Genomic DNA, 14,721 nt, shown 5'->3' on the forward strand with positions numbered 1-14,721 from the left:
AAAGCACTCCCCTGTTCTGGGCTGCGCTGCTTTTCCTGAAACTGTCAGCATAGCTTGCACAGAAACACCTCTCTTTTGCACATGCACATTTCATCTAGTTTCTATGCTATCTAATTAGGCTAAGGGGTCACAAGAACGGGGAAGAAGTTCAAGGAACAGCTTCAGAAACCCACAATGACTCCTGTGATGTGTTCAGCTCAACTCCAGGAGACAACTGTGCCCATGGACTGAAAGTAACCTGCTTGGCGTGAACATCCGATGCACTAAGGGCACTGGGAAGAACAATCCACAGAGGGGATGGGGTACTGCTTGTTCAGAGGTGGAGAGGAGAGCTTCTGCTTCTCAGACTTATAACGAGTAGCCCTCCTGGTGAGAGGGTGGACCCTGAGATTGAACGTAGGGAGCGAAGGTGGAATTGATCAGATATTCATGTGTCAGGTAGAGCGATGGGCTAGAGACCCGAGAAGGCCCTTTTCCGACAGTTTCTGTGATGCCATCAGAACAGTCCTATGATGAACAACGGCTCAAGCAGAGGCTCAGTGGGCCCTCGGTGGGGGCGGGTGAGCTAGACACGGTCAAGCGCTCCCCTCATTTAAAGTATCCCGTTGACAGGATAGAACGTTCTAGCACACACCCAGATAAATTAGGTGCTTCTAAATATATTTTGTCACGCTGTGTATAATGTCGCAGTATACACTTTTAGTAAAACATGAACTTTTTTTAGGACGAGTTTTGTGGGGCTTCACACACCATCATGCACGTAAGAGACATTCGATAAATGTGTTAATTAACTAATGAAAATAGCAGCTGCAGAGCAGACAGATCTAAAGGGATGTGGGACACAGTCCCACTCACAGGCTGGCACTCTTGCCTGTGCTTCCCCTCCCCCGAAGGCAGAGGTAGAGCCAGGCACATGTGGAGACAGTCACCTGGCAGAGGAGGAGGGTTGAGGCAGCTGGGTTTCTCCTCTGACCTGCACCATGCGAAGGGAGCCGGGTGTGGCTCTACCTTTACCGCGAACTTGAACGCCTGGGCATCCCACGATTTCGGCCTTGAAGGTCCTCATCAGGACGTGGCAAATGAGGTGTTTTTCACACTTCAGGGATGTCTCAGTTGCCTCAGTTTTCTGGGGGCAGTGCTGGATGTTTGAGGACAGCCCCTTAACTTGTGACTTCCCCCGTGATCTCCCGGGAGGCAAGAGAGGAAATGAATCAGTAAGCACTTCTTCCAGCCCCCCTTTCCACCCTCCTTTTCACGAAGCCTTCGGGATAAACTGTTGGAAAAAGGGGGCAACACGTGGGGTTTTGGATATGAAGAAACCGGGATCGAAGTAGGCGTCGGTGTCCTTCTTGCTCGACAAAGCTGTCCTGGACACATGGCCTGTGGGAGGGCATTTATTTGTCACTCACTCCGCACATCACAGCCAAGTGCACGTAGAGTGTAAAATGGGACCTTCTCATAATGCAAGTAAAGGTGGAAACTGGAAACGAAGAGCCTCAGCCAGCTGGAAAAAGGGGAAACGTTTGGGTTCGCGGATTGGCACCCACTTGCATCTAGTGAAGGCCTGACTTCTCTTGGTTTGCCTAGATGGTTCCTTTCAAGGAATCACTTTTTTGCACGATGCCTTCACTGGTGGCCATGCGCACCTGGCCGCCAGGGCCAGGTGACCGGGCCGCATCAGCCTGAGCTGTGGCTTACACACACACACTCCCTGGCAAGAAAACATCGTGTGCCATGACCCTGCACAGCATTCCCCGGGCTGCTCCACGGAGCACACCCTTGGACCCCACGGAGCATGGCATCGAGCTAGCAAAGACCTGGGGACGCTTGTTTGTACTTGAATCAATAGCTTCTCTGCCAACTATGGGAGGCTGGGTCCACACACAACCAAAACCGAGCGTTCGGAGAATTGCGCTCACAACACTAAAAGTGACTTAGAGACCCTCTAGCCTAGCTTGCCAAAAGGTCAGGTAGGGCAGCTTCTTTCTATAGAAGGTAGACAGTCAACCTTCTACCCCTGTTTGTACCACCTAGACCCAATCAACGGCCCCGGATGGGTTTGAGACGTTGCTTAAAAAGAGGACAGGTAGGCGTTGGGCCACATCATACATCTTTAACACCAAGAGCAGTGTCCTCAAATGGGGACTAATCGGTACACCATTGCCCATCTCGGCTTTCCAGGCAGTCTTTCTACCTCTCTCTCTCTTTCTCCATCCCTGTGCTTCCTCCTTTCCCTCCCTCCTTCATTCCCTCCTTCCCACCTTCCTTCCTTCCTTCCTTCCTTCCTCCCTCCCTCCTCCTCCCTCCCTCCCTCCCTCCTTCCTCCCTCCCTCCCTTCCTCCCTCCCTCCCTTCCTTCCTTCCTTCCTTCCTTCCTCCCTCCCTCCCTCCCTCCCTCCCTCCCTTCCTTCCTTCCTCCCTCCCTCGCTCCCTTCCTTCCTCCCTCCCTCTCTCCCTCCCTCTAATCTCTCTAATCTCTCTGTCTCTTCCTCTCAAGGCAGGTGATATGGAATTGGACTGGAAAATCATAACAAGATGCATGCTGGAAACTCCAAGCACAGGATGCTGTCCTAAGTGGCCCCAGGCACTATATGCCATCTAAGCTATGCATGTACAAGTGGACCTTCTTGAGTATTTCTTATACTTCAGAGATAGATATTCCAAGGGAAATTCCAGTTTCTATGAAGAGCAGCAGTTCCGTTTAAGGTGACAGTGCAGAGTGAAAAGACCGGATGTTCATGTTCAAACTTCTGCTCTACTCTGATCCCTGGTCTCAGGACAGGAGCCAAAGTGTCCTTCCCGGGACAGTGCAAACGGAGAAATAATTATACTGTACTTGCATGGCTCACCACTGAGCCTGTCAGCCTCCAGTATGATGAGGTATCTCTGACTTAATTATTCAATAAGTAAGGAATGCTGAGAAAGGAATTTCGACAGCTCACAGTGTTTCAGGGCTATGCCAACTTACATAAGGAGAATACAACCTTTAAGCATCAGTTTTAACATGTCGTATTTTTTGCTTGCCTTTCTTATTGGTTTTTAAAAGAGAGACCTTCGGAGAGTAGTAGATGGTTGAAATTGAGATTTCTATCCTAAAAAAATAATAATTCTAGACAGTCACGTACAAGAAGGACTTGCAGACGTAGGACCGCTCTCTACCCACTAAATAAGAATATTTTAAAGATTTTAATTCTGAGCTCTTTGCAAATACTTCAGAGGGCTCGTGCCACTGATTATTTGCATTCGCTACAGAATATTGTTTTTACCTATAAAATCCCAAGAATCTTCCACCATAAATACATATGGAAATATATGTCAGACTAGCTTCTATCACATTTGTGTTTCTTTTCCTAGAGGGGAAAAAAGCTCTGTTCCTGTAATGTATTCGCATCATTTAATTTACAAGCTGGTTCATTTCAAGCGGGATCATCTATCAGCAGAGGGGTGAATTTGGGAGCTCTCTCTGACGACAGATTTCTCTCTAAAATGCAAAATGATTTAGATAGTGGGGCCTGCGCTCAACTTCATTTGCTGGAGGTTTTGTGCTTGTTGTTGGGTGTCAGGTATTTCCACTGTTTGGTCTTTTAACATAACTTTCTGCCCACCTCCCTTGTTTAAAAAAAATGCAACACTAGGATCCACCTCCAAGGCTAATGCCTTATCTCATGCTCCATGACTTGCGTTGATCCTGGTGATCTTTGACTCAGCCAAGTCTTTTGACCACCTTGGGAGCGCTACAGAACATATTTCCCCTAGAGCTTTCCAAGTTTCACAGCATGGCTCGCCTTGGCCAAGAATGAGGTCTGGCTCTCAAAGCAAACCTCATGCAAATGTGAGCTTAGCAGATGAGCTGGGGACACCAGGTGTCAGTGAAGAGCCACAACTCTGAGAAACAGAAATTTTGATTGCTATGTTGAGAATGAATAATGGGAGAAAAGCTAAGGATTGCCTTTTCTCTACTTTTTTTTTTTTTCCCTGTAAAACTCTCGAGCTGAAGTGATCTCATTTTCTTAGGTCCTCTCTCACCTCCTTCTTGCCCTAGTTCATCATCTTTAGGATCAAAGCTCCTCTATGATTTTCTAAATCTTTTAGAAAACTTGTAGGGACATCCAGTAATCCCGGGCCAGCGCAAGGCAGCTTGCAACCCTCCACCTTCGTGCCTGGGTTTCCCTCTTGTGTAACGACACTAAGAGATTGTTGAGTTGTTCTGGAGATAAGTACCAGATTCCTGGATAGAGATTTAGTTTGATGTTGCCCTTTATACTGATGTCCTCATTTACACACCATTTCCTAATGCATATAAACCTGGCCCTGTGAGGTTCCTGGACATTCACTGATGCGGAGACGGAATAGAGCTCCGAGGAGTTTGGAGATCATCTAGTTTCATTTGGGACCTTTACATTTGAGAAGCGGGGGCCCCGAGACATTAAGTGACTTGCACGCGGTCTCCCAAAAAAGTGAGTTAACCAAAGCCAGATTGTCTTTCTGTAGCTTGTGGCCCCACTAAAGAGAGTCATCTGCAGCTAACTTACGCGTCTTGCTTTCTCATCTGTTTGCACACTAACACACCACGTTCTCTTTCCTCCAATGTGCTTTCTAGCATTTGAGAATCACACCCTATGGATCTCTTTGACCTTTTTCTCAAGCTTCTTGGACCGAAGCTCTTCTAATGCGGAGCCAGAGTGGCCCAGACATTCACAAAGAAATGGGCCCCCATCTACCAGTACCCTCTCCATTTTTCTTTTCCTCTAATATGCCCCCCCCCCCCACACCTTGCCACTTAAAGCGCTCAGTCCAAACTAACGTGCGCATTGCTATCAGAAGTTATCAGGACATTACAGAGATGCCCCACACCAGCCAGATCAAATCTGAAGTTAGAGCGTGGCCCAGAACAGGACGGCAACATGTATAGACGTGGAGGAAGTCACAGCAAAGGCGCTAATGAGATTGGAACAAAACAAGCACATTATAACACGTTCACTGTTCCACAGCATCTGTTTAGTTACAGAATTGACAAATTACCAGGACACCCCTCGTTTAGAAAGGGGCTACCTAGCCAACCTCCATCCAGCCATTTAGTCGCTTATGTGCTCACTGGTCTGTCTGAATCTTCTTGCTGCTGGAAAAGATTTGAGTATCAGATCCTAAGGAAACGTCAGGGCAGATCTGTTATAAGTGTTAGTCTTACTGATGAGATTATCAAACAAGACAGCAAGACAAAAATATTAGTCTGATATTCGTTTCATAAAACTTAGTGTATAAATAATGTATTGTTAAATATTGACAACAGGTTTTTCCCAATGATTTGCAAACAATATTATGGCCACCTTTACCATTTCCTTCTAATCTCTCTGTCTCTCTGTTTCTTTTCTTTTTTTTTTTTTTCTGTCTCTCTGTTTCTTAATGTCAAAAGGAAATTATGGAGATTACCCTAATATTCAAATATGTTATAAATATCATCAGAAAGAGAGAGAGAGAGCTAGGCCGTTCTCCCCCCAAATTTTTGGAAATCATTCTACCATACAAGACAGAAAAACTCCGCTAACTATTTTCATGCTGACCACATGTCAAATCATACAAGCTCTTTCCCTACTCAGAGGGTAGCTGGAAGGCAAACCAGAACTGTCTTTCTGTAAATTAGCCGTAACAAGTAATTGTGAAGCAGAAAATGTGCATCATTCACAAATTCTCGTGTCAAGTAGCAGACTTCTAACAGGGAGGACCGTGGCCTCTGTCAACACAGCATATAAGAACAGTTCCTCGGATTGTGACAAAAGTAGCCAATCTTTCCCCAAATTCAGAAACCAAATTGCAAGCCCTTACCTTGGAGGGCCTGTAAGCTATGAGTCTGTACGATAATGCAGAGCTGCAGGACCAGCTGTGGAGCACTTTCCAGAAAGGTGGCTAGCAAATGCAGCATACTCACATCTGCATACTCATACACCATTTTCCAGTAAAACCTCCATCTGTCATTCTCCCCACTCTGCCGGCTTCGAATACCTAAGTATATGGTGTGGAAATATCTAGAAAGAAAACATGGAGAATAAGAAAGAAATGAGTGGCAATTTATAATTCAAACACCCGGGCTGTTTTTCTTTTCTGCAAATCACAATGTGCAAGGACACGTGAAACAATGACTTTGGTGGCTTGTTAATTTAACGTCCAAAGTTGACCATTGAACAAGTACCCTTATTCTTCAAAGTTCATTTTGAGAAGTCACTGCAATCTTTGTGCTCGTGCAAGGTATTCCACTGACTTGCAAAATGAAGAGGGGGTGAAATGTGTTGGAAACGTGGGTGGAGAAGAGCTTTGCTACTTTGACAATCTACACACATTCTTTCCGGTCAGTTTCCCTATGGGCTCAATGGTATTAAGGAGACGGATTTTTCCTAGGGCTCCATGCAAGCCTGAAGTATTAAAGTGTATGTGCTTGTAAACCCTCCTGATGTCTTTTTAAAAAACGTTTTATTGGGACGCCTGGGTGGCTTGGTCGGTTAAGCGTCCGACTTCGCAAAGGTCAGGTCACGATCTCACGGTTCGTGAGTTTGAGCCCCATGTCGGGCTCTGGGCTGACAGCTCAGAGCCTGGAGCCTGCTTCGGATTCTGTTCGGATCTGGTGTCTCCCTCTCTCTCTGCCCCTCCTCTGCTCGTGCTCTGTCTCTCTCTGTCTTTCAAAAATAAATAAATGTCTAAAAAAATTTAAAGAAAGTTTTATTATTGAAAATTTCAAACATGAACAAAAGGAGAAAAAAAAATCGTGTATTGAGCCACCCGGATCAAGCCATTGTTGATACGTGTATGCACGACACACATGTCATTTGTCATTTATACCTCCACTGACTCCCTGCCACCAGATTATCTGGAGGCAAATCCCAGGAATCATGTTATTTCATCTGTAAATATTTTATTAAAGATAATTTACATGCAGAAATGCAATACCGCTATTACATTACAAATAAGGATAATTTAGTATTGTTAAATACTTGGTTTTCACGTTTTGCTGATTATCATAATTTCTTTACAGTTTGTTTGAAATACAATCCAAATGAGACCCCTGTGTGATGATTATTTGACATGTATCGTAAGTCTCTTTTATGCCACGGATTCCTCTTCCACTGTTTTTTCATTTCCTGCACATTTTTCACTGTCTTGATCTTGATGATTGCATTCATGAGGTGTGGTTAACATAGCTGTCCTTTTTGTTTTCTTCAGTGAGGTAGTTAGTGTTGATTAGATTCAAGTTTGATCGTTTTTAGCAGGTGAGGTTGAGTACTTTCTTGAGGAGAGCCTACTGTTCTCCTTTATGACACCATCATCCACTGTTGATCGTTTCCAAGAACTCTTCATTCATTAGGGTTGCGAAACGGTGATATCTGAGTCTATCACCCTTAAAAATTTTTTAAGTTTTTATTGAAATTCCAGTTAATGAACATGCAGTGTAATCTTAGTTTCAGGTTTACAATATAGTAATTCAACACTTCCATACATAGCTGGGGCTCATCACAGCCAGTGCCCTTCTTACTCCCCATCACCTAATTAACCCATCCCCTCTAGTAACCATTAGTCTGCTCTCTATAGGTAAGAGTCTGTTTCTTGGTTTGCCTCTTTCTCTCTTTTGTTTCCCCTTTGCTCTTTTTTTGGGGGTTGTTTCTTAAGTTTCACATACGAGTGAAATCTTACAGTTTGTCTTTCTCTGACTGACTTATTTCACTTAGCATAATATTCTCTGGTTCCAGCCACATGGTTGCGCATGGGAAGATCTCATGCTTTTTAATGGCTGAGTAATATTCCATTGTATAAACATACCACCGTTTCCTTATTCATTCATCAGTCAATGGACACTTGGGCTGTTTCCATAACTTGGCCATTGTAGATAATGCTGCTATGAACATTGGGGTGTAAGTATCCCTTTGAATCAGTAGTTTCGTATTCTTTGGGTAAATACCTAGTAATGCAATTGCTGCATCACAAGGTAGTTCTGTTTTTAGCTTTTTGGGGAACCTCCATATTATTTTCCAGAGTAGCTGTACCAGTTTGCAGTCCCACCGACAGTGCAAGAGAAGTCCTCTTTCTCTGCATCCTTGCCAACACCTGTTGTTTCTTGTGTTGCTGACTTTAGCTATTCTGAGAGGTGTGAGGTGATATCTTATTGTGATTTTGATTTTTATTTCGCTGATGATGAGTGGTGTTGAGCATCTTTTCATGTGTCTATTGGCCATCTCCATGTCTTCTTTGGAAAAGTGGCTATTCGTGTCTTCTGCCCACTTTTTTAATTGGATTATGTGTTTTTTGGGTATTGACTTTTATAAGTTCTTTATATATTTTGGATACTAACCCTTTATCAGATACGTCATTTGCAAATATCTTCTCCCATTCTGTAGATTGCCTTTAGTTTTGCTGATGGTTTTCCTCGCCGTACAGAAGCTTTTTATTTTGATGAAGCCACAATAGTTTATTTTTGCTTTTGTTTCCTTTGCCTCAAGAGACATAGGTAGAAAGAAGTTGATACGGCCAATGGCAAAGACATTAATTACTGCCTGTCTTCTCCTGTAGGATTTTTATTGTTTCATGCCTCACATTTAGGTCTTTAATCCATTTCGAATCTGTCTTTGTGTATGGTGTAAGAAAGTGGTCCAGTGTCATTCTTTTGGATGTTTCTGTCCAATTGTCCCAACACCAATTGTTGAAGAGACTGTTTTTTTATCCCATTGCACATTCTTTCCTGATTTGTGGAAGATTAATTGACCATATAGCTGTGGGTTTATTTCTGGGTTTTCTATTTTGTTCCATAGATCTATGTGTCTATTTTTGTGCCAGTACCGTACTGTCTTGACTACACCTTTGTAATATAACTTGAAGTCCAGAATCATGATGCCTTCAGTTTTGCTTTTCATTTTCAAGGTTGCCTTGGCTCTTCATATCACTGTAATTTTGTTGTTGTTTGTTGTTGTTGTTGTTGGCTAGAATACTTCTCCAGCTGTTAGATCAATGTCTTTGCAGTATGTTTGGTTGACTGAAGCTTATTCTCTAGTAGATCACTCAAGAAGGGTGCATAGGGACAATAGTGTTTGAGTTCTTGCATATTTACAACAGCATGTGCCTATGAATCTTGCCTTGTGTGGGAATAAGTTTCCTAAAATCTCACAATTTGAAATGAAAATTGGTGCCCATTTTTAGAGTCGGTGAAAGAGCCTACCCAATGCAAAGATTCTCCGATACCAAGAGGGGAGGATGGGAGGGATACAGCAGCGAAGTACAAAAGCAGAACAGCTGGGACAACCTTTTCACTGGAGGGTCAGTTTGCTTGGCTGTAAAACCTATGCCTATTCCATACAAGACCCAAGATCTGCAATTTATTTATTTAAATCCATCAAATCTGTTAATTTCCTGTTTACTAGCATAAAGTGTCATAATGGAAGTCTGATAAAAATCTGATACTCTTTCTCTTATAAACTACCTGAGCTTGTTGTTTGGATGTCCAAACAATATTTTGTTTCCCTTTGAAAAACTATAGTTTTATTAAAATGTATCTTGATACTGAATATTCTGCACAAGTTTCTCTGGAATGTGGTACATACACTCTTCATTATGTAGTTTCAAGTCTTCTTGATTTATAGTATTGAGATTTATTTATTTATTCTCCATTACTTTGGTTTCCTTCTTTGAGGACTCCTATTTAGTTATATCGTATCTTCTTTATCTTCTGTATCAACCAACTTCCCTGAACTCTTTTAATCTCAAATTACTTAATGATTTCATTTTTTCCTCATTTTGACCTTCGATTTATCTGCTAACTATGGTGTTTTGATAGTGTTTTACTCCTTGTGGTTGAGTTTTCATTTTTCAGCTGCTTTTAAAAAAAAAATGAGAATTCTATATTGGGTTATATCATCTTTCTTGTCAAATCTTCTTTCTATTTATTTCTGATGCTTTTCTAATTCGGATTTACATCTTTCATAGTTTTTATAATTCTGTTAATTTATTTCAACTCATTTTGAAATATTTGCTTAGGGTTTTTATCTGTTTTCCACATGTGTTTTTTTCCTGGTATGCTTTCATTATCTGCAGGAACATCATCATATTTCCTATTTTCATTTCCTTATAATAGTTTTGATCTTTTTCTCATTGCTAAGTTTAATGAGTTACTTAAGCTTTTATGTAGTTTTAGGAGGGGTCAATGGGCCAGGATAGTTTGGCTGGTTTCATAGCTCCAGAGCTCATTCCTCTGCTGTTCTCACGAAGGAAGAACTTGTCAACTTTCTGACATCAGCTGCCTTTGTTTCTGTGACCCTTCCTTTCCATCTGGGCCTTCTCGTTCATTTCTGGTGGCTGTCCTTGTCCTGCTCAGTTGGAATCTATTCCCAGCAGATTCTCCTTAGTGTGGAGCCTTGTCTTGGAAGGGTCTGCAGTCTGTGGGTAATGAGACTGCTCCAGTAGCATCACATTTAATTGCATTATGGTCCCCTTGGGCTCATCCTTGCACTGGATCATTGAGAACACACTTCTAGGCCTTTCTTCCTCTCCTGTAAGATTGGATATTCCAGTGAGTGGCCGTTGGGGATTTGGAGGTTCTCCCGTTCTTAAGGTCTTCCCTCTGCCTCTTCCTACATAGTTGCCGATACCACATGGCTCTTACGAACTGTCCCGAATTTGTCCCTTGGTAATGACGGGGGTATCTCAGCACTGAGCTTTATTGCGGGTATTGCAATAAAACTTCAGTTTTGCTCTGCTTATTTTAATGGGATCGTTTTGGTAGATTCAAAAACTATGCTGCCACTGCCACTGCATTTACAGAGCAAGAGCATTTTAAAACACAAAAGCAGATTTAATCATTCCCTGGGGCCTCGGATTGCTCTCTATCAAGTATATGATGAAGTCTGTAGAGCACTGCTTACAGGGACTTTCATGAACAGATCCCTGTGTTCTTATCACTCCACAGCTGCTGCTTGTGATTAGCCTGGTGCAATGCGCTGGCACCCCCTTTCTCAGATTTCCATGTGCTTTTCACAAGCTCATCCTTTTCTTGGAGTGCCTTTCTTGCTTCATGGACTGGCAAACTCATTTTTGAACTGACCAGATCTGTCCGGCGATCACCAATAATCACTCACTCTCCCGTGCTCTCCCTGCGTGTATTACTTCCTTAGGGCTTTAACAAAGTCCCACAAACTGGTAGCTTAAACCACAGAAATGTATTGTCTCCCAGTTCTGGAGGCTAGAAAGCCAAGATCAAGCTGTTGGTAGGGTTGGTTCCTTCTGAGACTGTGAAGAAGACTCTGTTGCCTGCCTCTCCCTTAGTTTCTGGTGGTCTGCTGGAACTCTGTGGTGTTCCTTGGATTGTGGATGCATCACCCCACTCTCTGCTTTCGTCACATGGTGATGGTCTCCTCACATGGTCTCCTCCATGTCTCAGTCGGAATTTCTCCTTTTTATAAACGTGCAGTCGTATTGGATTAGGACCCACCCTAATGACCTCATCTTAACTTGATCATCTGCAAAACCTCGTAGTGTTTTCAAATAAGATCACATGCTCACGTAGAGGATGTCAGGACTTCAACATCTTCTAGGGGGACACAATTCAACCAATAGCACTCTTCTCTTGAATTTGATCTTGTTTACCCTATGACCTCTCCTCCTCTGTTCCAAATCTGCATCTCCCACTCCAGCCCTCCCCTGAAATCCAACCTGTATGTCCATCTGCTTTCCAGGTTTCCAATAGGCATATAAAAACAAATATATTCAAAATGCTTGATTAGCTTTTCTTCTAAATTTGTGCCATCTCATACATAATAATCTACACTGCCATATATTCAGTCATCCAAGCTACAAGCCTAGGGGTCATATGAGCCTACTACCCCTCCCTTACCCCTTATATATGATAATAGACTATATTCTGGAATGCTATCTCCTTAATGTATGTTCCCCTCTGTCTCCTAAAGTCTGAGTCTCTGGGTTTCTGTTTTGGTTCTGTAACCTACCACAGTATGACCTTAGATTTGACATCTTTCTGCCTCAGCCCTTCCATCTCTAAAGGCGGAAGAGAACAGCACCAATTGCATAGGCTGATCTGAGAAGTAAATGAAGTAAACACGAAGGTCTTAGCACAGAGCCTGGTAAATAGTAGGCATTCAGTAAATGTTAGTTCTTACTTTTAATCAACTTTGGATTCTATAATGGACCTGTCACTGTGCTTCTAGATGTATAAACTGAATCTAATTCTGCCATCTTTTTAAAAATCTTGTTTCATGTTTATTTATTTATTTTGAGAGAGAGTGCGCTTGTGAGTCGGGGAGGGGCAGAGAGAGAGGAAGAGAGAATCCAAAGCAGGCTGCGTGTTGTCAGCACAGAGCCCGACACGGGGCTCAATCACACGAATGGTGAGATCATGACCTGAGGCGAAATCAAGAGTCGGAAGCTTGACCAACTGAGCCACCCAGGCACCCCCAAATTTTTGGCATTTTAAAAACCTCAGTGATTCCCCATTGCCTAGAAGATATACAGTGAACTCAAGCAGTGAAAGACAGTTAAGGCTTTTAGTTTATCCCTTCTAACCTAACTTTTGGCTTCTGTACCCTTCACCCCCCCCCTTCCTATATCCTGTGTCCTGCCATATTCAATCACTTGCTGCTCCTTGGCTATAAATTCACACCTCAATACCTTTGTTCCTATGGTTCTCTTGCCTGGAAAGTCTCTCCACACCCTTTAACACCCTGGAATTTCTATCATTTTATGAGTCGAATATCATCATTCCCTCACCCTCTGTGACCACCCAGGAAGCCGTTCCACTGTTTGTACCCCAACTATATTTATGCAGACTTTTGACCAGAGTAAATACCATTATTTTGTATTTGTTCATTTGTGAGTTCACCTCACATCCCAAATATAAACCCCTGGAGAGAAAAGAATGTCACTGTTTTTGTGTCCCTACGTCTAGCTCAGTTTCTCATGATTAACAGGCACTCAACTTACTTCACAGCATTTTATTCCTTCAGTGAATATGTATTAAACACGTGGAATGTTTGCAATTTTGTATTTTTCTGTAAGGGGTGGGTGGCAGCCACTGTCCAGTTTTGAGCAAAAGAGTGAGAAATCTGACTTAGATTTTAACAAAATTGCTTATTGTGTGAAAAGGAGAGGGCAGGGGGGGCAAGGGGATAGAGAGGGACATCAGCTGGAAGACTATTGCGATCATCCGGGTGAGAGAAGACTCGGATTTTCACTAGACTGCCAATGGCATTGGTGGTAAAAAGGCGTCAGAACTGGATAACGGTGAAGAGGGCACCGACACCCTCTGCATGTTGAGTGAACAAATGAATGATTTCAATGCTCAACCTTCTTGCGATTATCACAGGAGGTTAAAATCCAGGACCCCCATGGCATTGACAAAGGCAGTAAAGCTCCCACAAATGCCTCCCCAAGTTCTTTCAATGCCAGTTTTCACCTGCGGAGGAGATTATGCATCCTCTAAGCTCTCCAGCCACAGGCTAAAAAGCCACAAATGGATCTCCCTGGTCCGTGGCCCATGGGGACTGAACTCTTCTGGCGCAATGAAACATTTGTTTTGTTTTGCTTTGTTTTGTTTGGTAGCACCGGGAGCTCTCAGTTAACCTGATGGCGGTGGTAGGTTTGTTCCTAAGGAACACAACGAACAGGTAATCTGGCCTTCGGGAGTTTCATATAATAGGACACAAAAATCTAATCTTCCGATAATGCACATACAGAGTTGAAATACCTACAAACCCAGAATAGTAAAAACAAAACAAAACAATTTTAAGGCCAAATGAGCTGTATATGTAAAGGCAGAAAGATGGGGGTGGGGAAAGCCCTATGTCGCGATAAGAAATGCCTTTGCATATGTAGTTCCCTTCACCTGGAAGTATTTTGCACATTCATGTTACGTTTCTTGGAATGGCCTTCCCTCTTTTCTCCACTAAGGAAACTTAATGTTTGTGGTTTAAAACTCTGGTAATACATCTCCCCTCAGAATACCTTCCTCGGTTACCCGCAACAAAGAATCCTTCCCTGCACCTGACTTCGTGCCTACCTTTAATACTGCGGGTATCTCACTGTATTAAGATTATTTGCTTCTATGTTGGATTCCACTTCAGACACTTGCAGATTGGACTGTGCCCATCTGTCATTGAAGCTATGCCATTCAGCACTATTTTTGTTCATGCAAGCATTCACAATTGAATTGGGGGGGGGGAGAAAACCTCAAATTGTATTTCTTTATAATTAGTTACTTCGATGAGATTGGTAAAGTCCCCCTCTTATGAATATTATGTAGTATCGGGATAGTGTTCTACTTTCTCTAAATCAGCTGTGATAGCCATCAGGAGTGTCATGCCCATAACTTGGTCATGAGGAAATGTCAGCTTGGGTTTTTCTCAAGTCTGTGCTCTGAAAAATGGCGAGAATAAAGAGGCTTTGCAACCGCAATCGGATTTCTTCCATCTTGCCAATGTGTTAATTGTATAACATACTTTGGTCATATGATTTTTTGTGACTTATTTTTCATCTGCTACCAGAAGGAGAGGTTGAAATAAAAGAGAAATATGTACTATGAGTCACACATCTTCCCATTTATTCCTCACAACACGGTAAGAAAAATTTGCCCCAGGTGAGTGGGGGATGAAAACATAAATTTGTGTTTCAATGTCATATTCTTTCCCCTCTGCCATTGCTACCTCCGATATGGGCTCTGTTGACTCCTGCCTTCCAGCTG

At 42.9% G+C, this 14,721-nt stretch overlaps 1 protein-coding gene across 1 annotated transcript in view; it reads right to left on the minus strand.

The window, feature by feature from the left end:
- XKR4 (XK related 4) overlaps positions 1-14,721 on the minus strand; it is a 413,864-nt gene that overhangs the window by 147,269 nt on the left and 251,874 nt on the right. The window contains exon 2 of the mRNA XM_027042875.2: positions 5,823-6,022. Within this exon, the coding sequence (XP_026898676.1) occupies positions 5,823-6,022 (200 nt within the window). The remainder of the gene's footprint in view (positions 1-5,822; positions 6,023-14,721) is intronic.

Source organism: Acinonyx jubatus, chromosome F2, assembly GCF_027475565.1.
Source record: "Acinonyx jubatus isolate Ajub_Pintada_27869175 chromosome F2, VMU_Ajub_asm_v1.0, whole genome shotgun sequence".
Lineage (NCBI taxonomy): Eukaryota > Metazoa > Chordata > Mammalia > Carnivora > Felidae > Acinonyx > Acinonyx jubatus.